The following is a 26,448-nucleotide window of genomic DNA, read 5'->3' as shown; positions in this document are numbered from 1 at the left end:
GCAAAATAGTACTGGCCAAATGTTTGCACAAGCGCTATGTGCGAGTGAGTGCTGGGAACCTGACAAGTTAAATGGAAAAACATGAGAGGGGAAAATATATATATGTTTTTTATCAGAGGTATGTAAGAGAGAATATGGGTTGCTATGACTTTTCTGGCTAGTGCCCTCATGTTTCCTTGTGGTGCCTGCTCTGAGCTCGCTCCAAATTGGATTTTGCTTTGCATCTGAGCAAGGCACATCCCTGCACAAACCATGGCAGGAAGCTCTGAGACAGGCCACATCTCCAGGATGCTCAAATGACCTGTGCAGAAATTAGGAATAAAAGTTTGCAAGTTCAGGTGTGTTCTTAGGTTTGAGGTGTGTAATGCTGAGTAGTTCTAGAAAGGTCTGTGATGTCTTTGTGGAAGAAACTGGGAGATTTCACTAAGAAATTTCAAACCAAACACTCTTTGATCAGCAAACTAGTGCCCCTTTGATCAGCAAACAATATTCTTTCTCTGGAGAGGAGGAAAAAGAAGATCAGACTTGGATTGCTGGGTCAGCTGGAGCACTTTATCTTTTTTTTTTCTTTTTTTTTTTTTTTTCCCTGTTGCCAGAGAGAAATGGGCTGATTTAGCAGCAATAGATGTGTGGTAGAGGCTGGTGTGCCAAGGTTCATTCTGCTGTCTTGGGAGCAGAAAAAGGTGCTGAAGGCACTAGGGAAAGGAAAGGGACAGGGAGAAAAGAAAACGGTAGTTTCCTCTCCTAAAAAAAGTACTCCCTCATACTTGGGTGCAACTGTTCAGATCCCAAGGGAATTCCTGGAAGATGCTTATAAGTGCCAAAAACACAGGTGCCAGAACCCCAGACACAGGCAGGAAAGCTGCCATGTCCTCCTGTCCCACCCGTGTGGTTTGGCTAGCTTAGGGGCCCCTATTTCTGCTCCTTTCAGCATTTTGCTCCCGTCTATGAAAATCCCGTTTATCCCTCATTTTGAAGATTACCAGCCAAGATAAACATTTCGCAAAAAATTCTTCCATGGGCACTACCTGCAGCAATGAATCTGCGGTACTGCCTTTCTCTGCTTGCTTTGCAGATGGTAAATACAATTGACAGTGTTGAGTACCGGGAATAAATGAGGGGAAAATAAAGCCTGAGTGAGCAGGTAATGGGTCTTTGAGTTCTCGCAAGCACGTGTGTGGGTGTTGTGTATAGTGCTTGAGGATGCCAGAGACAGGTGCAGGGGGTAGATTGCAAGATGCTATTTTTGGAAAATAGGACAGCCTGCCAAAATAGGGTTTTTTTTTTCTTGCCTGTTTGTTCACCACATCCTACTAAGCAAGTGGAGAAATACTAACCCCCCTCATTCAGAAATTTGAGGCCAAATTCGTATTTTATTAAGCCTGGCACTAATGAAAGCACCAAAGAAGAAACCTGAGTCAGTTCATCGGTGATACCTATGCACATATATATCTGTATATGTTAACCCTATGGTCTTTTGGTTTCAAGGCTAAACATGGCCTTGTGTGTGTGTAGCTGGAGGGGATTTCCTGAATCAAAAGAGATTAGATGAATTAATAGGGGACAGTTTCATGGTGGTTCTTCAACAGTGTTTGTGAGTCCATAAATCCATGAGCGCTGATGGCTGGTGTGGTGGGATGTGGAGGAATCACTGTGCATGTGCTCTCCTCCTCGTGCTCTGGTTCTGCATGGGCTGGTGGCAACACGATGTGGGACAAAATGGTGTTTGACTCTTTCTATGCTCCCTGGGTCATTGTGGCAGCTGAACCTGTCCAAAGCAGAGAGGCCATAATTAAAAGCAAATTGTATTTTCAACGTTGCAGTAAGGAACTGTGGGAGATGCAGGCAAGGTCATGTTTACATGAACAGCCTATAGCTTCTGCTCCCCAGCGCAGCTGCAGCCTCTGAGCGTGTCAGGCTGTTTTCAATGTGCGGACAATTAGTGTCTGAAAACGAAGCTGTTCTTTGCAATTGCAGAACAATGCAAGAATCTTTCTTTTCCTTGGAAACATTCCTGCCCTCTTTTGCTCTTGTCAAGCCAGACAACACAGCTGTCTCATCACTGTGTTTCCCACAGCCGTGGAGAGCTTGCCAAGCAGTAGAAGAAACCTCACCAGTCTTTAATTGCTGTGACTTCATCAGTGTTATCAGATTTGTATCGATTTGAGGGAATTCAGAGCTGGAAAGTCCGGCAGTGGCTGCTGCTCTTATTGAAGTGATGGCACCAAGTCGCTCGTGAGGGTGGCTGTGACACTGCTGTGTGGAGGTGGTGGGCAAGGTCCTGTTGAGTCATTGGTTTTATTTAGGAGTTAATAATAGTGCTTAGCTTTGCACAAGGCAAAAAGCACTGCCACACTTCACTTCTTGAGGAGCATTTTGGTGTTCTTGGTGGGAGGCTTTTAATGATGCTTTTTTTTCCCCCGATTGGTTAAATTTATTACTGAAGTCATCCTATTTGTGTTGTCCATCAATCAGTGAAAATCACTTCTGGCAGTGCAGCCCAACAGTGTTGCTCATATGTTAACTAAGTGCCAAGGGCAGGATTGCAAGGAGTTGCTCTCAGAGCTCATGATTTTATTTAGGAAATGGAAAAGCAAAGATTAAATTCAGAGGCAGAAAAGCAGCAAAAGGAAGATGTTGGTCCAGGATGATCTGAAGAAAAAGGTGGGGGGTAGAGAATGTCAGATAAGAGAAGATGAAAGAAGAGGTGAGAGGAAATAAGATGCAAGGTAGGTAGGATTACATCAAAAGAGAGGCAGAGTTGAAGGCAAGGAGGTTTTTGTGAGTCATCCCCAAGCAATCCTGCCCCCAGAAGCCTGAGTCAGCAGCAGATCTGTGGGAGAATCAGAGGTTTCTCTGCAGTGCCATTACAGATCAAAGAAGATTGGCTTTGATTAATAAAGCCGGACTTTCCTTCGCTGATCCTATCCTACTTTAAAGAAACTTTTTGAGTGCTTCGCACCAAGTCATCACTTGAACCAGCCCTTTGCATGACTGAGATTGTCACTGCTTGGGCAGAGGTGAGGTGGCCAGGAGAGGCACCAGTTTCTGCAGGTCCTCACAGAGGCTAGAGAAGCCTAAGAGGAAAAGCTAGTGAATAAAAATAAGGTAATAGGAGGAGGCTTGTGTGATCATGATGTATCCAGTATCCCTGAAAGATGCTCGGCCAGAAAAGCACTGCTGGGAGGATGCACGAGTTAGATGTTAATATAATGTGTGAATACTTTGACCTGTTCAGGATGCAGAACTAAGATGCAGTCAGGAGAATAAAGGATAGAAAAGGAAAGTGGCTTCAGTTAAGAAACAGTTTTCTGACTATGTGTGTGATACGTGGCTGCAACTAGCTGCTTTCTCCCCACAGGGCAGAACTGTAAGGCCAGGCACTAAGAAATCCTTTCTTTTTGCTTCTCCCTTTTGGAAAGGACCATAAGAACAGTAATGAAAAGTGTTTACATACTGATGCCAGGAAGCTTTTGAAAGCAACTCAGGAAACAGTCTAATTGTGTTCAGAAGCATTAGAGTCTCTCGTGTGTTCGGTTTTCATCACTTTGCTGTGATTGTAGGAGAGTGCAGTCAGGTGCTGCTCATGCACAAACATTGCAATCTAGGCAGACACATTCCCTGCTTTAATCTCACTGGTGCTATAGCAGCAGAAACTCAAGAGAAGGAGGTGCTCAAGGCTAGTAGCTCATGTTATGCATCAGCCACTGATGAAAAGGCTCTGCCTACACACTTTTAGTATGGATCCATACTTTTAGTATGGATCAGGAAAAGCAGAAAGTCAAGCAATTTTCCAGTGCCCGTTAATCCATCTTGTGCACTTTCTTCTGCGGGTACTTTGTTTTTCTCTAGGGCCCTAACTTTTTTATTTACTCATATTCACGACTGCTGCCTCCATTGACTTGCTGTTCCACACATTAATTATCCTCAAGCATAGGAAAGTCTCACAGGCAGCCTTGGCCTTTCTTGGCACCAGAACATTTTTTTTTTTTTTTTTAATTGCTACTGTTAACTTTCTGATGGTTTTGTCCTTTTCACTCTCTCTGCACAGAGCAGAGCAATGTGTTCCCCGGCAGCACCCGCCTGCCACCAAACTCACCTGGACCATGCAACAGGAGCAGCTGACAGAGCCCAGGAGGGAACTCCTCTTTATTTCCAAAACAGAACTTGCAATTACTAAAGTGAAAAAGGATCTAGCAGGAGCTGCCGAGCAGAGCCACAGAGTTCAGAGTTTACACAAAAGTCAAAATTTTGAACTTCAAAACATGGACTTTCCATGGCTTTAAGGATACAACCTGTTTGCTAGGTTCTTGATTATAAGAATTTGAGAATTGGATCATATTTTGTTTTCAACTTTTGCCATGGCAAAACCCCAGAGATGAAGGGATTTGTGCCAAACGCTGGCACATCAGCTTCTCTCTGAGATAGGTTAGAGGAGTGCTTAAAAGATGCAGTTAGTCTCTCAGCTCTCAACCTTCAGAAGAGTAACCTCATTTGTGTGAGCAGCTCTGAAGGGCACAGCTCAAGGCACTACTTATAGGACCTGTTTTTGTGCAGGAGACCGATGCACTTCAGGAATGAGAAGGAACCATGGGCCAGATGTAACTCCGTCTATTCAGGGAACAGTTTCCTGCTGCTCTGCTTCAGCTTCTCTTTGGGATGTTTTCCAGGTTGCACGAGGTGAATTTCGATGTTCCCACCTGTGAAGGCAGGCGCCGAGAAAAGCTCTCCTTGATCGGAGACTTCTCCTCCTCGGCAGAGTTCTTCGTCACCATCGCAGTCTTCGCCTTCCTCTACTCACTGGCTGCCACTGTCGTCTATATCTTCTTCCAGAACAAGTACCGCGAGAACAACCGGGGGCCTCTAATTGTAAGTGAGCTATTTCTGTGCTTAATGGGAACTTAAGCATCCAGCATCAATAGTAATAGAGCCGATGTGTCCCTGCCAATTGGGTTTAACTCCTTGTTTGCCTGTGGCTTCTGCCATGGGGTACTGTTCATAAAATCATAGAATCATTATGGTTGGAAAAGACCTTCAATATTGAGTTGACCATAAACCCATCATCACCGCGTTCCTGCAAGGGTGGTTGGGCAGCGGGCAGGAAATGGGGAGGTGTTTGCCTGGTGGGTGAGCAAAATGTTGCCTCTGATCCAAGGAAGGCTACATGTTGCTCATTAACAATGGGGTTAACCAAGCTTCCGTGGTTTGGAAAGGTGGCCATGGAGTATTGCATGGCAGCCCTTGTGGACTTATCCTGAGCTCCTGCACATTCTCATCTCCACACTGGTCCATAAGCTTCCTCACCTTGCATTTACAAAGACGTGTAGACCTGAGCCTGCTTGTGCCTTTCCTTTGCTGTTCTTGGTTCCTAAAAGTTCATGACAAAAAGCAATTCTTGTCATTTTCTTATAAAGCAAGACTATAAAATCTGTCAGTTACTTGTGCTGTTTCCACTAACCATTAGAGCATCATAAACTATAACACAGCCCTTGGCCTAGCTAGATAAGGGCATCTTGTTGAACCCCAGATGCACTTGAGCTCAGTTAGGTCTCCAAACATGCAGGCTTGAAGCTCTTGTATTGCGCTCTCCATCTATGGCAAAAGAAGATAAGGTTACATTAGAGACCTGTTCTGTAAATAGCTGAAAAACAATAAGTAATAGCAGAAAAGCTTACTACAGGGGAAGATGCATCATCAGTGCAGAAGCGTATGTATTTGTTAAAAGAAATGACTGCAGTAGCAGTAAGTGAACGAAAAAGAGAAAAAGGTAATTTTTAGTATCACCAGGTCTTTGAAGGAAAGAATTTCCAACTGCAAGGAGATGTGATCATTCAAAAATGATAAATTGATATAGAAGTAAAAAACTTTCATTTTAAAGGAAATAAAACTTCAGTGTTTGGGAATACTGGGAGTCTTCTTTCCCTGAGAAGAGATGAGGGGAAAAAGGGGTGGTAGGAGAAGCAAGATAGAGGTCTCTGCAGAAGCAATAAATAAACGAAGTGCCTTCTTTCTGCATGATTCAGTTGGCATCAAGTAATAACTCTTTTCAGATGGCCTCATCAAGGGATTAGTTGCAGAGATCTGCCATTTTAATTTTCTTATGGAAAATAATTCTTTCTCCGACCAGCCATATTATTCTGGGTAATAATAGTGAGGAGAGAAAAAAAGAGGGAAAAATAATATTAATATGTTAGATTATGATGTGGATGTTTGAAACTCTCCTGGTGATAGCCAGCCCTCTCCTGATCATACTTCCTCAGTCCTGTTTGTTATAGGATGCACGCTGCAATCCATTGCAACATCAACAGGGCATTAATTTAATTTGTTCTGTGTAATGGACTGTAATTGAATCTACAGGTTAAATTTAATGGGTGTCTGTTACTAAAGCTGTTTGCAATTTGCCAATCTTGATGCCAAGGCTAAATTACGTTTTTTGGGGGGAATATAGAGATGTGTGTCTGTCCCCTGCCATTGTGCTGGGTTTAAGCCTGCCAGGAGGGCAGCCCCTCCGGCCAGCTCTGCTTTTTCAAGGCGAGAGGGAAGAAACCCTTTAAGGATTTTTGATTTTTTTGTTTTGCTTTTAGATTTAATTTTGTCCAACAGACCTGACTGAGTGCAGATTATATGATTATCAAGAGTTTAAAGAGCAGTTGGTCACAAGAAGCTTGCAGAGAAAATTTCAACCAAAAATGACTCAAGCTTACACTATTTTTACAATTGTAAAGAAACAGATTTGTTTACGTTAATCTTAGCTAACCATTTTTACTATGGAACAGAATTTTAAGGTTCAGTGTTGAATAAGGCATAATGCAAGGAAATATTTACAGTAAGAGAAGCTGTTGAGTCTTTTGCAGCTGTTTTGGCAGCACTGGCATGTGTTATTCAGTGAGCAATGTCTTACTGAAGCTGCATGCCATTTGCAGGGGGGGAGTTAGCACTTGAGACCCCCAAACTCATCTGTGTCTCCTTAGTTCAGATCTATTTTCAGGTGCATGGAATCAGGGAGCAGCCAGCCTTTGCTCTCTGCTTAAATTAGAGGGCTTTTCCCTCAACAGGAAATATGTTACCATTTGTCTCTGCATTTGAGAGATATGGAAGAGAATATTCACGGTCAATATGTATCATTACCTGTTACTTGGAATACTGCTGGCTTTGCCATTTCTATATGTGAACTCCACACCCTCTGGCAGCAAATTGTCTTTGGAAGGCTGTAGATTGACTATGAAAAAGCACATACATTTATGTGTAAGAAAGAATCACTTTATAAATATTCCAGTTAATTAATAGATAAGTGCAAATTAACAAAGATTGTTTAATTAAAAATAGCTTTATGCGTATGATTTAATATTGCATTAAAAGATTTAGCCAGTAAAAGTGCCTGACATAGCTCTGCAAGGTATTTCATTTTTGTAGTGGTTACTTGATAATCTGATTACCCTGCATAAACATGCTAGCATGTAAGGAGATGAGGTTTCCCCTTTGCATCTGGAGTCCCATGAATAATTACATTAAAGCATTACAGTAAAGGTACAAGGTACTTTATGTATGCTGTGTACCAAATCAACTAAAGCCAACACTTGTTCTCTTCTTGGTGGCATCTTGGATTATACATATCTTATTTTCTCCCCTCTGGTCTAGAAAATAGTACAAAAGATTCCCAGAAAATAGCATGAAAGATTCCCACAAATACAGAGGAAATGGATAAAGAGCTGTCTAAACCCATAAAGCAAATGCTGAATCTTCAGTTAGAAAACACACTTTGGGTAACCTGAAGAACCGTTTGCATTTGAGAGCTATTTCAACCCACCTGTGTCCTCTCCTTTTGAAGCTGTGGTGACCTTGCTGTACATTCTGGTACCTCCCAGCAGGTTCGACACAACCCTGCCAGAAACAAGCTTGCAAGGCCATAAGCCATAACTAAAAGTGTGCAATTCTTTCAAAACTTCATCCTGCAGAAAATGCAGGGTGGAACCTTGCTCAAAACACGAGGATGGTGAAGCACCCAGGTACCTGCTTCCCTGCTCAGTCCCTGGGACAGCAACCCACTGGCCTTGTGAGAGGTGCAGGGGATCTTTGCATAAACATTAATGGCTAGAAATGTTTTTGGAGAGGTACTAGAAGCAGGATAACAGACCAGTTGCTCCTGTTAGGCAGGAAAGCAAGCAGGGAGCATGGCAGGATGATCAAGGTTGTAGAAGCTTTTTGTGTGTGTTTTGACATGTTTTTTGTGCTCAGGTAAAACCTGGAGCACTGAAGACATATGTGGTACCATGGGTTGGGGCTGAGTTGAGACAAAGAGCGTGCTGCTTCCAGGCCCTTTGGGCTGGACTGGGTGCTGTTGGGCAGTGGAACACCCGAAACTGCCCTTGGGAGGCTGAAGGGGCTGCACTTAACTGTCCCAGCAAAGATACGAATGCAAAAGCTAGTGGTTTGATAGCAAAGAGAAATGTTGCACTCATTAGAGGAAAATGAGCATTCACAGTTCCATCCTCAGACTTGTAATATATGAAATTCTTCCAATTAGATGTTTTTGGCAGACCCAGTAATACCCAGTTTCAGCTTGAGAAAAGCAGTAAGAATTTTTTTTGCTGTGCATACTTCACCAAGCTCAAAGTCTTTCCTTAGTTATACAGTATGTTTTCAATCTTGATTTCTGCTTTCTCTTACATGTTGCTGTTTTGCCTCCTTCCCAAAGGTACCTGTAAGTGGACCAAAGTATCTCACTGAGATCTGAACAAGGAGCTTTGCAATTAGGAGGGCAGTGTAACCATACAACAATACACACTGAAGGGATCTGTAGACATCACTTCAAGACAGCAACTACAAAAATTACTTTGTTCCAAAGGAGGAGAAAAAAAAAAACATACTATGGGGATATTAAACATGCAAATGCAAGATTTGTTTTAGTATGCAGCCACTCTGGCTTTAATTACCAAGGAGAAATTCCCCAGATAGACATTAAGCCACAGAACAGCTTAGCTTGAAATTCACTTTTATTTTCAGCATGTCATTATCTTGTAACTCTGTTCCACCCAGAGCTGTGAAAATGTTCAGCCAGAAATCCAAACCCACTTGAAAACAAGAGAGGTTCAAGTTCCAGCCAAAGCTTGAAGGTTAGCAAAGATTCAAAATAGAGGCGAAGATGCAAGTTTGTTCCAGTCGTAGATTTTGTTCTGTGCATAGTGCCATTTCTTTCTGGAGAAAGAAGTCCTCAAAGAGCCTGAATACAGGCTGGTAACCTTGATGAAAGTATGTGCTGAAATAATCCTCATGTTTCATTAGGCTTTTGGTTAAATCTTTTTGACAAACTCTTGCCCCTGTAACCCCTTTTGGGGAGTGTTTGTGTCATCTGGCTTTTGGAGAGGGTAGATGGTTTCTATGTCCAAGTCCCCTTGTCTGATATTTCCCCTTGGGTGAACTCTTCCCTATACCCAGATGGATTTTTATCCCAAAATCATAGCTGATAAATAGGCAAGTTCTTCACCAAGATAGATTGGAACTACATTACCAAGCGTGTTAAAATCAGGTAGGGTTTCTTCATTTGCACTCAGATACTGAGATCCTAGGGTACCTTCTCTACCTGTTCTAGACTTGTTTCAAGTGAATTTGTGACATCAGAGATTTGCCTTCACCAGCCTAAAGCAGAAGGGTGTGTGTTCGCTCCAACGTGGCTTATGACAACATGAGCAACTTTTGAACTACAACACAAATTCTTCCAGTTGCAGCACTGGGGTCAGTGCCTGCTATCCTGAGATGCCGGTAACTCTGCTAACAAATGTTGCTGGAGGAAAGACAAGATTTAATCTATTGCTGGATGGGTTAGGAGGTTGGAATTGGGTTTGAAAATCCCCTGTTGTTGTCACCTGCTTGATGAACTTGGCTAACTTTTAAGCTTTTCCTTTTTCAGAAAGATTAATGTTCTGTATTGTATTAATTTTGCTCAATTTGTTGTCCTCAAATTCCTTTCTGCTGTCATTTGTTTATCTTGCTGTTGCTCTCAGAGGCATTGACTCCCCAGGTTAATTTAGCTTGCAAAGCATTGCACTCGAGCTCCATTGAGGAAGTCTTGATGATCTCTTTCACGAGGTGTTCCCCAAACCTCTGGTGTGTCCCAATCTCGCAGTGTCAGTGGAAACCTATAAACAGGCTCGGTGTTCAGGTCCCAAGCCTGTTAGTAAATAAGCATGTATCATCATAATTCTTGGCCTAGAGAGTATCTGACATTTCTACCAGCTGAAATTTCTAGGAAAATATTTGCTATTAAACCATTGCCTCTAGGAGCTCATTTCTCATTCAGTTACTGCTGAAACTTCCGCATATGATAATTTCTTTTGCTGGTAATCTCCCTGAAAAGAAAATGTACTCTGGGCTATACGCCTCTGTCGTAACCAGGTCCCTTTAGGTGTTAGGAGAGAGATCAGTTCCTGCACTTCGCTGCATGCTCTTTGAGGGAGCCCATGTAGATAGTGCAAAGTGAGGGCAAGGTAAATTGAGGCCCCACGGCAGACACAAGCCTGCAGGAAATAAGCAGTGACACTGTTCAAAATGAATGAGTCATCCTTTGGGATAGCGTCCAAGCGCAGATAATTTAATCCCATCTGCATGAGCAGAGAAATCCTTTGTCTGCCCATCGCAATGAGGCCGGCTTGTTGACTTGTATCTTCCATCAAGGGAAACATAGGGTGCATTTGTAGATGAGAATTGGGTTTCCCTAAAGTAACTTATTTCTTTGGCTGGCAACCCAATGTGCCATCATCTTCACAAACGTTTTCCTTTTACGTGCACCTCTACTTTGTAGGGGGAAAGGGCGAGCAAGAGGAGCCTCCATGGGAGATGGGATATCAAGACACAGTGATGCAGTTAGTGGCATGTTAGACTTTGGCACCTCGACCATCTGCTGTGGGCTGACAGATGGGATGAAATACGACAGTAGAAAGGCTCTTCTGTTTTAGCAAGACACAAGAAAGCTTGAAAAATCACACTTCCTCCCTCCTTTCCCCCCAAGCCCACACAACAACGGTGTCATTTGGCCACTCGTTCTGGCCGCGACGAGAAGTTTCTGCATGTGCGCGCTCCTGACAGTCTTCCAAGGGAAAAGTGAGCAGAGTGGTTCAGAGTAAAGATACTCACAGTTGTTAGATCCTCGAGGCAGTGACACACATTCTCCCTGGGTTTCACAAGGATGGGAGCTAGAAATGAGTTATGGGGGACAGAGAAGAGCGGGAGAGTCAGCTCTTCTCTTGCCAAGAGGGCTTGGCAAGTCTCTCTGTTTTTGTTTACTCCTAATAATTGGTGGTGCAGTTTGTGCTCCAGGGATGTTTGACCTTTGTGAGAAAAGTTCTCCTCTGGTGGCTGGGATTAGCCAGTTTTGGGCTCTGCCAGTGACGCTGCTCGTGGAAATGCTTTCCATGCTGGCTGCGGGTAGGAGTGTCGGCCTTCAGGAGGGCTCGTCGCCTTCCCAGGCACCTAAACAACGTCAGAAATGGCTGCTGGTGCAGTAGCAGACGCTGTGGACCACCCAGTTTCAAGGTAGCTCAGCCCTCAGTACCGTCTGCTCCCAGGGTCGGAGGTCCAAATGGGCACCGCAGGGCTCTGGCCCCTTGGGTATGTCAAGCCCTTCTGCAAGCTATCATTGCGGGTTGTGATTGTAAGCAAAATCTGTTGGAAAATCAGGAGCTCTTGTTTTTCCTCCCCTTAGAAGCAAAATTTTTACTTTCTGGTGATTTCTTTAATGTTTTTCTTCCCAGCTGACCCAGCTGTATAACGCTGCTAACTCATTTGTCTTCCAGGATTTCATTGTGACCGTGGTCTTCTCCTTCTTGTGGCTCGTGGGCTCATCTGCTTGGGCCAAGGGACTGTCGGATGTGAAAATTGCGACGGATCCCGATGAAGTGCTATTACTGATGTCAGCCTGCAAACAGCAGTCCAACAAATGCTTGCCTGTCCGCAGCCCGGTTATGTCGAGCCTGAACACTTCGGTTGTAAGTGAATTTGATCACTGCTTTCCATTGTTCCCTTGCAAATGTGTCTTCATCTCTTTGAACCTCTCTGTTGACCTAACCAGCTGGTGGAAACCAACTAGCTGATGTTTTAATTAGGATTACCTGTAATCTGCGTGCAGGGAAAAGCAGAGCCTGACCTAGAGCAACTGTCTAGCCAGGCGCAGCAGTAGGGTGAGCGGGTGGTTTGGGATTAGGAGAAATCCAATTGTCTTTTCAAGTGCAATATTTGGCCTGTTTACTTCTAATTTATACTGCAGAGCTTTGGAAAAGGATTCTGTGTTCTCTTTAAAAATCCTCAAAAAGAACAACAAAAAAAAAACCTCTTCAAAACAAACAAAAAAAGCAATGACTTAAAAAAAAAATACTTCTGGCCAGCTGAGCAATCTGTTTAACTCTTTTAAAATAATTTCTTTTAGTTTTATTTTTGCAAAATTTCTTTAGATTTTGGGGGGGGAAAAAGGCAGGAACATCCTTCCCCTTAAAGAAGGAAAAGACAATAAAAAGAAATGTTTATTCAGCAGCCTGTACCCCTTGATTCCTTGGCAATCTGATATCCCTTTGGGTGTCCAGTCACCTAATTTTGAAATGTTGCCTGGGGTTTTTTTTGCTACATATTGATGGAGAAGTATGTGGTTCTATGCCCAGGAAATGAAACTTGGGTGACTTTTCTCTATTGAGCATTTTTCTCCTTTGAGATGCCAGCAGACTTCACCTTGCTGTCTCCCTGGGCCGAGAGATGTGTTTGTGGATCATGATGGTTGTGATCTTGTCTTGTCCAACTTCAGCCATCATCTTCTGTGGTCAACTGAGGAGGTTTTTCACCTCCAGGACCCGACTGAGCACAGCTACCAGGGCTCTGCAGGTGGCCTCTGGAGTCACTATGTCCTTCCTTGGGTGGTGACAACTCAAGCTCAGCCAGCTAGCACAGGACATAGGTGCATCTGCCAAGTGAAGTGTCTACATGAGATGGCTTTGTGGAGTCTCCTCCAGCAGCCCCACACAGCAGGAGTGTCCCCAGTGCCCGCAGGACCCAGCAGGTTCAGTCAGGCTGTGGCATTGCAGTGGTTGGGTGACACACTGCCTTTTATCTCATGCAGGTCTTTGGATTCTTGAACTTTATCCTCTGGGCAGGCAACATTTGGTTCGTCTTTAAGGAGACGGGTTGGCATTCGTCGGGCCAGCGTCACCCTGCGGACACCATGGAGAAGCAGTCCAGCAGCTACAGCCAGGGTGGCTACAACCAGGACAGCTACGGGCCCACGGGTGGCTACAACCAGCCCAGCACCTACGGCCAGGTGGGTGAGTATGGCCAGCAGCAGGGCTACGGCCAGAGCGGCCCGACCTCCTTCGCTAACCAAATCTAGCACAGCCCTCACGTGTAGAGAGTTTCGCAGGTCTCTTTCAACGGTGCCAGGTTTTTTCGGGGGGTCTAAATCAATACTACAACGTGATGTTTCATGTCAGCCGAAGATCTCGAGGTGCCTCCAGAGGTGGCTGGTGAGCCGGAGGTGGCACCTCGTCCCTGCCTAGCCCGGTGCGGCAGACGTGCTCGTCACAGGTGGTGACCTGTGTTGCAGTATGTACCGTAGAGATAACCTTATGGTAGTTTTGTATATGTAACGATGGTAGAAGCATTTTGTAGCCTCAAGTCTGTAGTATTTAATATGCATAGGATAATTGGATTTCCTTCTGCATTTTGGTGGAGAAAAAAAAAAGTGTTTTACTATTATTTCTACAGATTATTCTGTATATCCATGCATGTAACATTGCTCCTAAATTTTCAAAACTGCCTGTGTGTGACTCTTCAGAGCATTTGTTTTGATTATATCTTTTTTTTCAGAAGATTTTGCTATTATTTCAAATAACCGAGTCATCCGTAGCTTAGTGCATGGATAAGCAGTTTCATACTACCAAATGTCTGGACGGTGTAAATGGAAATTCTCAACTTCTGCCGCTGCATTTTGTTAAATGTATGTTTAAAAGAAGTATGCATCTTTTATATATTTTGCAGAGTTGAACATATGGCTTACCCGAGTTCTGAATGCTTTGTAACTAAAATGTTTTTCCTTGAAATGGCATTCAGTAGTATATATGGTACTTGACTGATGTTTATTCCATTTAACTAAGCTAAGTATTCATGCTATAAATCACTATTTCTATGGATGTTTTGTGAATCTTTTAATGTGAGCTGTGAAGAATAAGGACCAAGTAACTGTGTTATATGTTTACAAAGGTATTTATTTAACTAAGATAACAGAGGTGCAGATATCAGTACAGAAAACTATGTGAAAACACCCCATTGCTTAATACGAAAAACAGGAAAAAATGCATGTATTGTTATTTTATAAAGTCAAAATATTCCTTTATAACCTCCTTTAATAGAAGGAGGAGGAAAAAAGAGAAAATCTTTCTAACCATGCTGCTTAAGATTTATGAGATATCCCTCTGTCCCACTGCTGCCCTGAGTGCTAACTTGGTGCTGTCAGAGAATGTAACCAGATTGACCAAATAGCCCAGGTTCAAAGGAATTTATCCTAAAACAGCTGAGCCAGGGCCAGCCTTGTATCCCATGAAGATTTATCCCTGGAGATTTGAGCCCTCCCTTGCAACAACTTAGGGGCTGCATTGCAGCGCTGTATTTTAAAACACAATTTAAAGCCTGAAGCACAATAAACTAATCAAAACTGATCATCTGCATTTCTAAATAAAAGTGTATCAGTATATAATCTTATTGTATGAGCTGTAATGTTGAAAGCATCTTAGCTTAAAACGGCATAGTCTCTTCTATGATTGTTGTAACCAATTTATGGCTACTTGGTGGATGAATCTATATTGTGATATCTATTTGACCCTAATAAAGTTATTGCATACAATTCATATTTTAAGAGTATGGTAGTATTAAAATATTAATGTAAAATAACCAAAAAGATGGCTAGGGTATTATTGACCTTATCAGTCAAAATCTTGCTGTTTTCTAACACTTGTTTAACATACAATGAAGTGTGACACATCTGCAGACACTTGTCATTAAAGGTCAGTGTCATCAGTTTAAACAAAAATCATTTAAATCTCTGTAATTTAGTATCTGCCTGCTTTGTCACCTCTTTCTCCAAGTGTCAGTAAAATTAGCCCAGTGCTGTGCTAACTAGCCCAGTGCCAAGGATTGCTGGAAAGACATGTCTCGTGCTTGTAGAAGGACAAGCCTGAATATCTAGATGTCCTTGTATTCCAGGTCAAATGAAAACCCAGGTCAATGAAAAATTGGTTTTTCAATTCTTTTGTTCCATGTTTTTTTTTAAGTGTTTGGAAAATGCTAAATATAGGCGAGCCATCAGAAAATGAAATCTGTGCAAGTGGAGCAGGAAAGGAGGTGGGAAGTGTGTTCCTCATGCCCCCAGGCCCCCTTAGTCCCACTTCTCCACAATCCTTTGTCTTTGAAAGAGGTTTGCTGTGTATTAGTTGATCAGAGATATCCTAAGTTATCTCCATTAAGGCCTCTCCACTAGAAACATGTGAGGGATTTTTTTGTGTGATCTGTTTATCTTTTAATCAACTTATCCTTCTGCATCAGCAGGTCCACATTTCCAGGGTCACATTTCCCTTTCTATGCAAGATGAGGGTTAGAAACCCGGGTCTTGCTTAGGTTCTTTCCTATATTTCAAGCAAGCTGCAATTCTTGTGCAGTTCCAGGAGTACAGGAATTGGAGCTTCCTCAGCTTCAAGAGTTGCCCTCTCTGGAGGGAAGCGGAGGCAGTTCCTGATACAAGGTTAGGGTCTGACTTGGGAAAATACCTTATTTTGAGTACTATTTGTCTAACTTCAAGACAAAGCACAGATTTCCTCATGAAAGACGGAGCTGCTTGAAAAGTTTACAGAAGCAGTGAAAAAGACACATTTTTCAGAGAAGAATTGCACTTTGCTTTATTCAGTAGGAAAACCTTCACTAGGTACAAAGTCTCCTCACCCCGCTCAGTGCAGACGAGCTGATCATTATCTGATATATCCTTCGGGCACGAAAGTCTTCACTGTGAGTTAGGAGGGATGAAAACGCTCTTCATCTATAGCATCTCTGATTGATATAATATGGCAGGAGCAAAAGTGAAAACACAAATGGTATGTGTGCTTGCCTGGGTTACATAAGGGAATGTTTCTGAATATTTCTTCTCTGTTCCTCCAAATTCAATTCTTATCACATCCTTCTGTAATCACTGAGAAACTGGAAGCCTATTTGAGATGGAAATAGTGACTGCAAAGCAAAATATTAAGTAACAATAATAAAAAGCCTGTATTTGATGTTTCCCAGTTTTAAGACAAACAGCTAAATAAATGCTAGCATCCTCTGTGAAGCTGCTGCTGGCAGACTGATTGCTTTCCTGCTTCATTATTAGTGAGCATCTCTGCCAGTTAGCTAAATAACTAGGTCAGACCAGGGAGAGAAAAAGAAAAAAAAGTGTTCCTTGATCTTGTGTGCTTGCCCTCCTGTTTTCCCATGTGTTTCTCTTTATAGCCCATTTCTCAGCTACCCTGGATGGAAGGGAGCACAGTTGCACTGCCAAGGCAGGAGCTGTGGTAGGGAGGCAGAAATCTGTGTGTGATGGGGAGATGGGACCACAGGGTTTGCTTTCCCAGGCCCTTTTCTCTGGGAGAGGCTGCCCAAATGCCTCCTCAGACTATCCACAGCGTATATAAAAGCAGAGAGGAGTGACAAGCCCATGCACGTGGGACAAGCTGGTACCTCTGCTCTGCACGGCAACACTGTCCCTAGCCAAGGGGGGACTTTCTCCCTGCCTGGCACAACAAGGCCATGAGGATGAGTTTATCCAGCCCGTAGGACTGTGCTCCTCCTTGACTGGGTATTTTTGCTTTTAGTGTGCAATACCTTCATGGTGACTGAGCGTATCTCATCCATGGCCATCAAGGTTCCCCTAACACAGAGCCTTGGTGAGGACCAGGGCTCAAGGAGAGCTTGTTGCCTGAATTTGTGTTGTGACTATCTAACTTGCCTTTGTTAATTATTTCCAATTGATTTCCAGTTTGCATATGCTCTGAATTTGAATAAGCAAATAGAGCCCCAGCCCTGAATTATTTCTGTCCAACTCTCTGATGTACTGATGAAAGAGACAACCCCATGCAACATTTATTGCATCTGCCTATAGTCTGCTCCTGACACTCTCCAGAGTTTCACATTTAATATTACAGATTTAAAAAAAAGAGTAAAAATTGCCATGTTATTTCACCCTTTTCAGAAAAAAATCTTCTCATATTGTGCCACATCATATTATGAGTATTTAGTTTCTGTCTCCTAGTTTTAAGCCAGATTTATGTCAAAATCTTTATACAGCAGAACTGATGGGCTGCTTAGCTTATGCTCTGACTTAACTATTCTCTTTTTCAGGATTACTTTTTATTCTTTCCTTCTATTAAAACCAAGAGCTTTTTCTCTGGGAATTTTCTAAGAGCAGCAATAATCTGCACTTCAGTATTAAAAACGTGTGCTGCTTTTCCTCATTCATCGAGTGTTCCAGGAAGATCTTAGTATTTTGGTATGAAGTTTTACTAGTTGAGTGGGAGCAGTATTCCTACTATTGCATTTAGCTACTTATTTATTTTCTTACATTCTCATTCTCACATACTTCTTTAACAAGACTGTAGTTTTCAATGTGTACAGATGCATCTCCTGGGCTTCAAGGGGAGGAGGAGGAGGATGGACAGTGCTGAAGGCACCACTGATTTCTGCTGGCACTGGCAGGTTGAATGCAGTGATTATTCCCCTTTTCCTCCTGCTTTCCTCTGTTAAGGAACTGATTTCAAAGGGGTGAAGCAAGAGGAAAATAGCATCAAACTTTGATCACCAGGCCTGCTTTGGGTTAAAAGGTTGCAGTCGGGGGGCTTCTCAGGCTCAGGGTTTTTTTGAACCAAAACCCTGCCACATAAGGTCAAAATTAGCAGTTTGTTCACAAAAAAAAGTTCAGGCTTCTGTCTCTGTTGTGATGGTCAGGGCATCTTTGAGAGAGTCAGGCTCTGTTGCCCACCTGGTGCTTCAGGAACATGAAGCTGCATGAAGTCAGGTGAGGAGGAGGAGGAGAGGAAAGACTTGGGGAATACCCCAAAATGGGGTGGCAGTGGCAGATTTCTGCAGGAGAACCTGGCTCTTCCCAGCCTAAATTGAAGGCATCGAAATATCTGTGGAGCAGATGGCCTCCTCCCGGCACACCTTGGCAGATTCGAGGGCTGGCCACGTTCCCGTGTGGATGCACGGAGCCGGAATCTTGCTGCCGGCCTCCTGCAGTGCTTCCCGGCATGTCCCGGGGAGGCAGTGAGCTGCCTTGGCCTTCCCAGCAAAGCCAGGAGTCTGCTGGGTTGGAAAACAGGAAAACAAAAACAAAACAACAAAAAACGTGAGTTGAAACCTAATCTGCAGTGGAAATGACCCAAAATGTGGCTTTGCAAGGCACCTCTCAGTACCATCCCTGTGTAGCTCAGTGCCACAGACTGAGGCTCATGCTCATTTTTAGCTCCAGTGCTGAGACCAAGCATGGGGATTAAGCCGGATATGAGGCTTTTTGTGCTCTCTGGTAGGGTTCAACAGATGTGAAGGGGAGTTATCACTTGAACGTGATATCGAAACTCTTTTTTTTTCTTGACTGATAGCAGATTACTAATCCTGAATTCTTGTTTAATTTTAGTGTGTTAATTGATGGGTTAATGAGCGTTGATTATATGTGTTTTGGCTGCGTCACTGCAATTATGGGCTCTGTTTTATTCATGAGCCAGCCCCAAAGAACGCACTAGAGATCTAAGACAGCTTAAACCTCTCAGAAAAAAAAAAAAAAAAAAAAAAAAAGCCTCTGAATTGTTTGAGTAATGACACTCTTAGATGGAAAATTAAAGGTTCTCTTTTCCCATGCTTTTTAAGATAATTAAAATACAGGAACAGTAAGGTGGCAAACATCCTTATTCATTAGCCTTCAGTAATTTAGCTTCTACTAAATGAGGAAAACATTTTAATTCTCTAGGCCATCTGTTGCAGTCTCCTTTGAGTGTCCTGTTACATCAAGTCTCGTCCTGGGTAGTTCTGACATCAGGATTGCTGCTTTCACCAGCAGCGATGGGCTGGAAAAGGTGGCTCAAGTCGCCACCTTCTATGAGACTATCCTGGAATTAAATCAGACACGATTTCCTAGGTCACAGTGATCCTGTCCAGCCACGTCTAGGCTAAGGATGTGCAGGAAAGAGAAGACACAGAGAGATGTAGTGCCCGACAAGCTACACGCTTCCTAATAGTGATTTTCCTGCCAATAAATAACAAAGTTCATGGGAGCCCTTCCAGCTCTCCTAGCGCGCGACTGCTCTGCCATATGGCTCGGCGCTGCTTTTGGAAGCAGGCACTATCCATTCGGGTAAAAAATGGGATGGGGACACCGCTACTGGGTGCTGTTTTGCTAGCAGGTTGGAGGCAGAGTGGAGCTCTCCTCAGTGCAGTGGTGGGGAGGGATGTGGGAGCGTGCTGGGTCAGGGAACGTGGTTTGGATCTATAGGAACAGCTTGCTCGCTAGCCCAAAGCAAGCAGTGCTAGCCCACGCTAGGGAGGTTGCCCATTAAATGCTCATGCGTGCAGCTAAAGGGTGCAATGCTCTAACTGTGCCTCGTTCAAAGTTGTACCTGTGTGCATTCAGGTCCTGTTTGGGTTTGGTTTGCATCTGTTACGCTCTTGCATGCGATAAGGGCTGCTTGCTGGCAGGGCATGGCTGCACGCGGGCTGCGTTCGCAGGCAGAGCCCGTGCTCGCCTGTTTGCTCTTGCTCCAGTTGCCTGGAGATCCCCAAACACCAGGGCTTGGGGCAATGTGTGGCTGCAGAGCCAGCGTGGCCAGCACAGCGCACAGCCCCAGGGACCAGCCCGGCACAGCGCACAGCCCCAGGGACCAGCCTGCTCCCGCCTCGCCCGGGAAGAGCCCTTCGGCAGCAGGGGACATGCCCAGGCCGTAAGTGATTGCTTCATTCCTTCCACCTTCTTTAAACTGGCGTTTCTCTGGGAATTTTGTTAGCAGGGCCAGTCTCTCCCTGCCACAAGCAACCTCTCCGTCTGCACGTGGCCTGCTCTGCATTCCCTTCCCAGTGGTTTAGCAAAAGGAGCCATTCTGGAGCTCTCCCTGGGTGCAAGGAAAATGACTTACAAATCTGTTGAAATGCCCCTGCCTGGCACTCACTTTTTCTGATAAGCATCCAGGATCCCTGCAGCTTGGAGGAGAGCCGTGGGATGCTCCTCACTGCCTGTGCAGGGGATCAGCCTCTCGTGCTGGTGGAGACCGCTGTGCCCGTGCCATCCATCAGGTGCTAACTCTCTCCTCTCTCGCTACCAGCATATCCATAGCCAAGCAGCTGGCCTCCATCAAAGGTAAGGAGACCATCGTTGAGGGGGGTGGATTTCCAAAGGACACAACGCCAGGGCAGAGAACATGGGTGATTTAGCAGAGCTGCTGGAGACCCATGCAAGCAGCAAGGGTCTCAGGTGGACACGGTCCCTGTGCCACTTGCCCAGAGCAGCTGGAGGTGGCTGGTGTCCATGGCACGGCCAGTCCCTGGTGTGTAACCCTCCCCTTGCATGAAGCCAATGAGTTCATTTGGGAATTTGCTGGTTTTGAAAGCCTCCCAGGAGGGCTCTGGAGCACGGGGTGCATCACTGGCCCCCTCAGATAAAGCCTCAGCCCTCTGTGGGTAATTCCCAATTCCCACCCGCTCGGGCTGTTTCTGATGGATTGCCTTCCATTCCACTGCCCACGCTGGCCCGTGCCACTCTGTCTGTCCCAGCGCTGCGGAAGGGCTCGGAGCTGGAGAAGGCCTTTGCCACGGCCGCCCTGGTGCACAGCAACGCTGCCGACCCGTGCAGCAAGCTCGGCCAGCGGACCGCCAAGCGCCTGCTGCAAACCCAGTTCCAGAGCTTCATCCAGGTGAGCCGGGAGGGCGGCCGGGCTCCGCATGGCCATGGCAGGACACAGAGCAGCTGATCCTGAAGTTTTGCATTTCCAGCTCTGCAAACTTCATGACACGTGTTCAAGTACCCATCTCGAGCAACAAGACCGGGTGGGTTGGTGGTCATTGCCTCTCTCCAGCGTGAGCAAGACCAAGAGGGCTCTACTCCTCAGGCAGTTTCTAATTGAGTTTCTTGGGCTGTCTTCAGGAAATGCCGATGTGAAGACATTAAGGAGCTCTGTGCTAAGTATCCTTCGTTAAAATTCTCTATAGGGCCAAGAAAACAACCCGAAATACCAGGAAATAATTTCTGCCCTGGATGAGGAATTGGAGAGCAAAATGGATTTTGAAGACTTCATGATCCTGTTAGTCAGCGTGGCGCTAATGTCTGACCTGCTGCGGGAGATCAGAAATGTGAAAACCACAAAGTGATCAGAGCTATGAAGGGAAAAGTAGCTATGCACATTATGGGGAAAGCTCCGTGCAGAGAGAACACTAAATGTCTCGCTACCTTATGCTCTTTCCTTATAAATGGAATAAAGTCTTTTAGAAACCTGAGTGAATTCACATCTGTACAGATAAATAAATCGTAGCCAAGTTCCTGCAGGAGCCCGTCTGTGGAGTGGCACAGAAGTGCCAAGGGCTCACAGGTCCTGAGGTTTCCACCCCACTTAAGCATGTCTTTTTTCCCCTTATTTCCAGCTGACCTGTTGCAATATTTACCAAGCGATCACTATTGCAAAAATGGACTGCAATGCTTGCACCGTGTCCCTGGTAGTGGGGCAGTTGCACGATCACGGGGCTGAGTTAATTAATCGTGTCAGTCGGCCAGGCCCATTGCTTTGTGAAACTGTGGAGAGGGGAAAACAGAAAAGCTAAGAGGTGGCCGAGACTAGGCATAGTATAAAAAGAAACAGCTGATAAAGCTAAAGTGATGGAACTGAGTGATGCTGGCGGCCCGAGCCCGTGCCTAGGGAAGGCTGGATCCTCAGTAGTAAATATTCATGATCCTGGTCTTTGCTTCTATTCCTGCCTATGAGGTCTTTTCTCACAGCCAGTATTTAGCATACTGTGATATTTATCAAGGTACAAAAACCAGTCCTATGCCTGGCTAACAGAATATCCTCTGTAGGAATTTAACCACCTCTAACGAGTCAGTGAACATAACAGAGCCAACAAAATAGTGCAGCTCCTTTAATTTTCTCTTCCTCCTTGCCTGACAAGAAAGAGAAAAGAATGTTTGAGTTTTGTGTATATGTTTTGTGGGTTTTTTTTTAAGCAGAAGGGATCAAAAATTAGCACATACATTGCCCTTTAAATCAATGCCATCTGAGTAGCCAGATTTAACTCATTGACTTAAAAGCCCTTCTGCTTCCGCAAGCTAATGGGATGCTTGGTAGTAGATGTTGATGCAAATGAAAGACATGTTGCAGTAGGAGGCTTGCAAATAAGTTGTTTTGTGAGAGGAAAATCTATGACTTTGTGCAGTATCAGGAGGCGTTTGTGCAACGTGGGATGGAGCTGAGAGAAGGAATGTGAATGGATGTGGTGGATTGGGAAATGAAGCTCAACAGGTAAGGGGCTGCTTCTGGCACTGGTCCTGTGCTGGTGCCTGGTGTCATGAGCTGACCTAGAGGGTAGACATCTGTAAATATTCCTCCTACAAATAAAAAATGGGGTTAGCAAATCCCTGTTTCTGATGGTGAGGTGACCGGACTCGCCATCCTCTGGAGAAGACCTTGGCCAAGTACCCCTGGTTCGAAGTGAGAATGTCATCTGCAGCATATTCCATGCAGGTATCCTAGAGAGGGATGTTTTCATGGGGGAGATGCAACTTCAGTAATTTATCTGCATGTTTCTCACCCTTTTCTCCTCACCCCCTTATTTTTGGCTAAGGAGAAGATCTGTGAAAGCTTAAAACAATCAGCTCATCCTCCTTCTCCAGGCTAAAAATATGGATTGAATGTGAGAGTCCCAAGCAGGCTTTTCCCGTTACTGAAGTAAACACTGTACAGCCCTGAAAAGCTTGTTTGGGAGCCACTGATAACTTTAAAAGCATGAATTTCATAATACATCTCTGTTAAAACAGAAGGCCCTAACACAATTTCTGTTATTGCTGAAATGTTTCTTCATATTGTGTGACTTGAATTAATGACTTAAGAGCCTTTTATCTGCTCACTTCACTCCGTCATCTCATCATATGCAAGCCCTTTTTATTCTAACGCAGTATGTGTTGTGTACTGGCATTGAGAGCCTCTGGCTTCAATCAAAAACCTCTTACAGTAAGTGCAGCACAAATCCAAACTTAAAGGCAATTCCTGAACATTTTGACAGGCAAGAGACTCAGATGAAAGAAAAGCAGCTGGAGGCAAAAGGGTATCCAGCACCTTGCTCAACAGCTGTAGCAGAGCTAGAGGTAGGAGCTGAGCTACTCTGGGCTTCTCACAGAGCCTGGATGGCAAAGCAGGGCTTTCCAAAGCCTGTGGGCAGTGATGGTTTCTGCAAGAGTTTCTGAGCAAAGTGAATGGGACATGCCCAGAGTGATCTGCAGCAGTCCTTCAAGATTCTGCCCCATGCTCAAAATCCGAGTTAGGCACCTGGAAGAGCCACAGCATCTTCTTATAGCTAAGGGTAGGCACAAGTTTGCAACTCGGCGATGGAAGCTGCTCTTTTATTAGCTCAGACTATTTGCGGCTGCCCTGAGCACTCTCAGCTAACGACTTTGAAGCTGATCTGGCATAGACAGCATGTCTGACTCTGTCCTCAGGGAACTGGCTAAAAGCTAGCTTAAAAGGCTACTATTGTGTTTTATTTCATTCCTAGCGTGCTCCTATCGGAAACGATGGGAGTTCATCATCGATTTCACATAGCGGAGCCCACACAAGCGCTAAGGAGTTGAGCAGGCAGCTGAAGTGATGAGATCTACAGGCTCTTCTGCCTTGGCAAGTGCAAATATCATATCAGTGCATAAACCTCCCTGAAAGAAAAGGCAGCATTAAGAGCGTCTAGTCAAGATCTGGCCTGTGTGGGCTAGGAGCTGGGTTGGGATTTTTGCAGCTGCACCTTTCAGGTGCAAATCACCACCCTGAGGAGGCTCTTTGGACTCCAGAGGTGAGTTTGAAGCTCTGTTGTGAAAAGCCTGAGTCATCCCTGCATTTAGGTAAGCTTTCAAATGACTATCAGAGAAGTGGGGGTCAGGGATTGCTGGGCTAAAACCTTCAGCTCCCATCCACAATTTTCATTTCTAAATATCAACTCAACAAGGCTAGTTCACTCTCACATTTTAATTGGCACACCTAGAGCTACAGCTTCTCCCCATGACTTTTTACTTCAGATCTTGCCTTAACTCTGCAGTCTTGAAAGGTTTTGAAGATCTGGCTATAGCCTACTCCCTAAGGTGTCCTCCTAGGTGGGAGAGGAGTTCCAACCAGCTGCTTGCTCGGTGGGTGAGCCCCAGCAGGGTTTTGCATGTTGAGCTTTTTGCCAGGAGCATATGGCCATGTGCACTATGCATCTGACTTTGCATGTATTCTTTAGCCACGGGAAATGTGCTCCCCAGCTGGCTGCTATTGCACCTTCAATAAAAACTTCCGTCCAGGACACTGGGGCCCTGGTGGCTAAGGAAATCTTGCAGCCAGATATAGATACTTTGCCTGCTCTGTCACCTTCTCCAAAGCAAGTCTTGTGTTGATTTTCACATCAAAGTAGAGTTGGTGGATTGCACGTGCCTTCCAAATAGGTGTGCAATGCACACGCCCACCTTAATGCTTCCATGTGTCTTGGCCTGCGAGAGCTTCTGGGGCATCTGTTTGCAGGATGTATGTGAGCATCAGGTCACCTTGCAGAGAGGGCACAGAATGGGCACCTTAATGCACCGCTGGACAACAGCTAAACTGCATCCACACAGTAGAAAACCCTCTCCGGGAGTGTTGGAACAACTCAGACCTTGCGTGGTGTGTTCCCTTAGGAGTTCAATACAGAGCTGATGAAAAGCTTTGTCCCCGAGTTATGTTCTCTCCAAACTGTTACAGTTTGTTAGCTGAAAAGGAGCACTCTGAAATGTTTCTATATAAAAGAAGAAAATCTGTTCACTTCAAGTTCAGTCAGGGGAGGCAGATAAAGAAGAAATAGTGTATTTTATGGCCTTCCAAACTGGTAGCTTTTAATTCCTATGGCAGATTTTATTGCAGCCATGGGTTTGCAAGGCTTCCAGTGAAGCTCTGAGCTTTGTTTATCTGCTGCTCCCTCACTCCACAAGTGTTTAATGGGCTCCACTAAGTGGACTTCACTCCACAAGCCTTATTTCTGAGTCCTCTCTCTGCAAAGGTAAACAGCAAAAGATGTTCAGCAGCCAGATATATCAGGTTGTCCCTCTAATCCTCAGCCGCACACATCGGCCATTAGATGTAGAAAGATTCAGAGCCATGGGATTTATCTTTTATTCATTGTTATTGTAGGAGTGAATTTATGCCATGCATATCCATAATGAGATCCAGTTCCAGGCTCCAAAGGAAACAGAAGAGGTGAAACCTTAATCCCTTTTTGCTCAAGCAGTTCACTGAGAGTCCCATGGCTTCAGCCTGAGCCCGAGGCTGGTTGAGATCAGTCAGTTTAGTGCTTAGCTCATTGCTCCTCCTGTTTGAACCACTTAAAAAGGTTGTATCACAAAGGCTCTCCTGAACGGCTAACCAAAGCGGTCCTACTTTCCCTGGACCAAAAAGTGGATTGGATTTTATAGGGAATGAGCGTGCAATGGCTTGTCAAAGAGTCTCAAACAGGGCTCGGAGTACATTCATGGGCAGGTGGGGACTCCAGCTTGCTGAACTGCTCCAAAGCGACGGGCTCCTCGCACGGTGCTGAGCAGCAGTTCTCCACTCCAAAATGATGTGGCCCTTCGGGATGAGCAGGAGGTTCAACAAGCAGCAGGGCAACCTCATAGGGCTGGTCATGCACACAGTATCCCACAAAAGGCAGGATTTGTTCGGAAAGGGTGATGCCTTCATGCTTTTGATGCCTACAAAGCTCCCCTTGTAGCCAAGGGGCCAATTTGAGCTTGTTTCCTCCTCTTTGTTTATTTTTTTACCCATGATCAGACTTTCTCGGTCACTACGTGCTTGATTTTGGTGCCCAGAGAAAGCAAGGGGCTGCAGCACACGTTCCTGCACAGCTCAAGTCGATGAGAGGCCAGAACCTCTTAGGTAGAAGGAGGTATCTCCTCCAGAAGGCTTCTTTTTTTTTTCCTTCTTTTTTTCTCTACCCTGCAGTAAAACTAGCAGCCTAGATAGATAGAGAAGTTCATCATTGTACTGATCCGAGACCCTGTGTGTCTGAGCAGAGCGTAGGAGACTCCTGCAGCCTCGCAACAACAAGCAGCAATGATTTGGCCTCAGGAACGAAAGGGAGCAAGCGACACAATAAACAATCTTTGGTGAAAGTCCTGCCCTGCTGCAAATGACTAGTGCTTGGCTTGTTAAG

The 26,448-nt window shown here is 44.7% G+C and overlaps 2 protein-coding genes across 2 annotated transcripts in view; both read left to right on the top strand.

Moving 5' to 3' along the window:
• SYNPR (synaptoporin) overlaps positions 1-14,718 on the top strand; it is a 36,557-nt gene extending 21,839 nt beyond the window's left edge. The window contains exons 3-5 of the mRNA XM_026052584.1: positions 4,671-4,869; positions 11,790-11,981; positions 13,100-14,718. Of these exons, the coding sequence (XP_025908369.1) occupies positions 4,671-4,869; positions 11,790-11,981; positions 13,100-13,366 (658 nt within the window). The 3' untranslated portion in view covers positions 13,367-14,718. The remainder of the gene's footprint in view (positions 1-4,670; positions 4,870-11,789; positions 11,982-13,099) is intronic.
• A 5,127-nt stretch (positions 14,719-19,845) lies between these two features.
• Positions 19,846-21,405, top strand: SNTN (sentan, cilia apical structure protein). The gene is made up of 4 exons (XM_026052607.1): positions 19,846-19,985; positions 20,364-20,398; positions 20,812-20,951; positions 21,247-21,405. Exons 1-4 carry the CDS (start codon positions 19,846-19,848, stop codon positions 21,403-21,405), a joined length of 474 nt encoding a protein of 157 aa, XP_025908392.1.
• Positions 21,406-26,448: the final 5,043 nt, after the last annotated feature.

Source organism: Nothoprocta perdicaria, unplaced genomic scaffold, assembly GCF_003342845.1.
Source record: "Nothoprocta perdicaria isolate Ctin4 unplaced genomic scaffold, notPer1 scaffold_9, whole genome shotgun sequence".
Classification (NCBI taxonomy): domain Eukaryota; kingdom Metazoa; phylum Chordata; class Aves; order Tinamiformes; family Tinamidae; genus Nothoprocta; species Nothoprocta perdicaria.
Note: the sequence above shows the minus strand (reverse complement) of the source record. Positions and strands in the feature narration are given on the sequence as shown.

Bases quoted from the DNA above. Each gene is read 5' to 3' on its own strand.
- SNTN (XM_026052607.1), top strand. From the start codon at position 19,846: ATGTGTGGCTGCAGAGCCAGCGTGGCCAGCACAGCGCACAGCCCCAGG. The intron at 19,986-20,363 runs GTAAGTGATTGC...TCTCGCTACCAG, and splicing joins GCAGGGGACATGCCCAGGCC to CATATCCATAGCCAAGCAGC. The intron at 20,952-21,246 runs GTGAGCCGGGAG...AATTCTCTATAG, and splicing joins AGTTCCAGAGCTTCATCCAG to GGCCAAGAAAACAACCCGAA.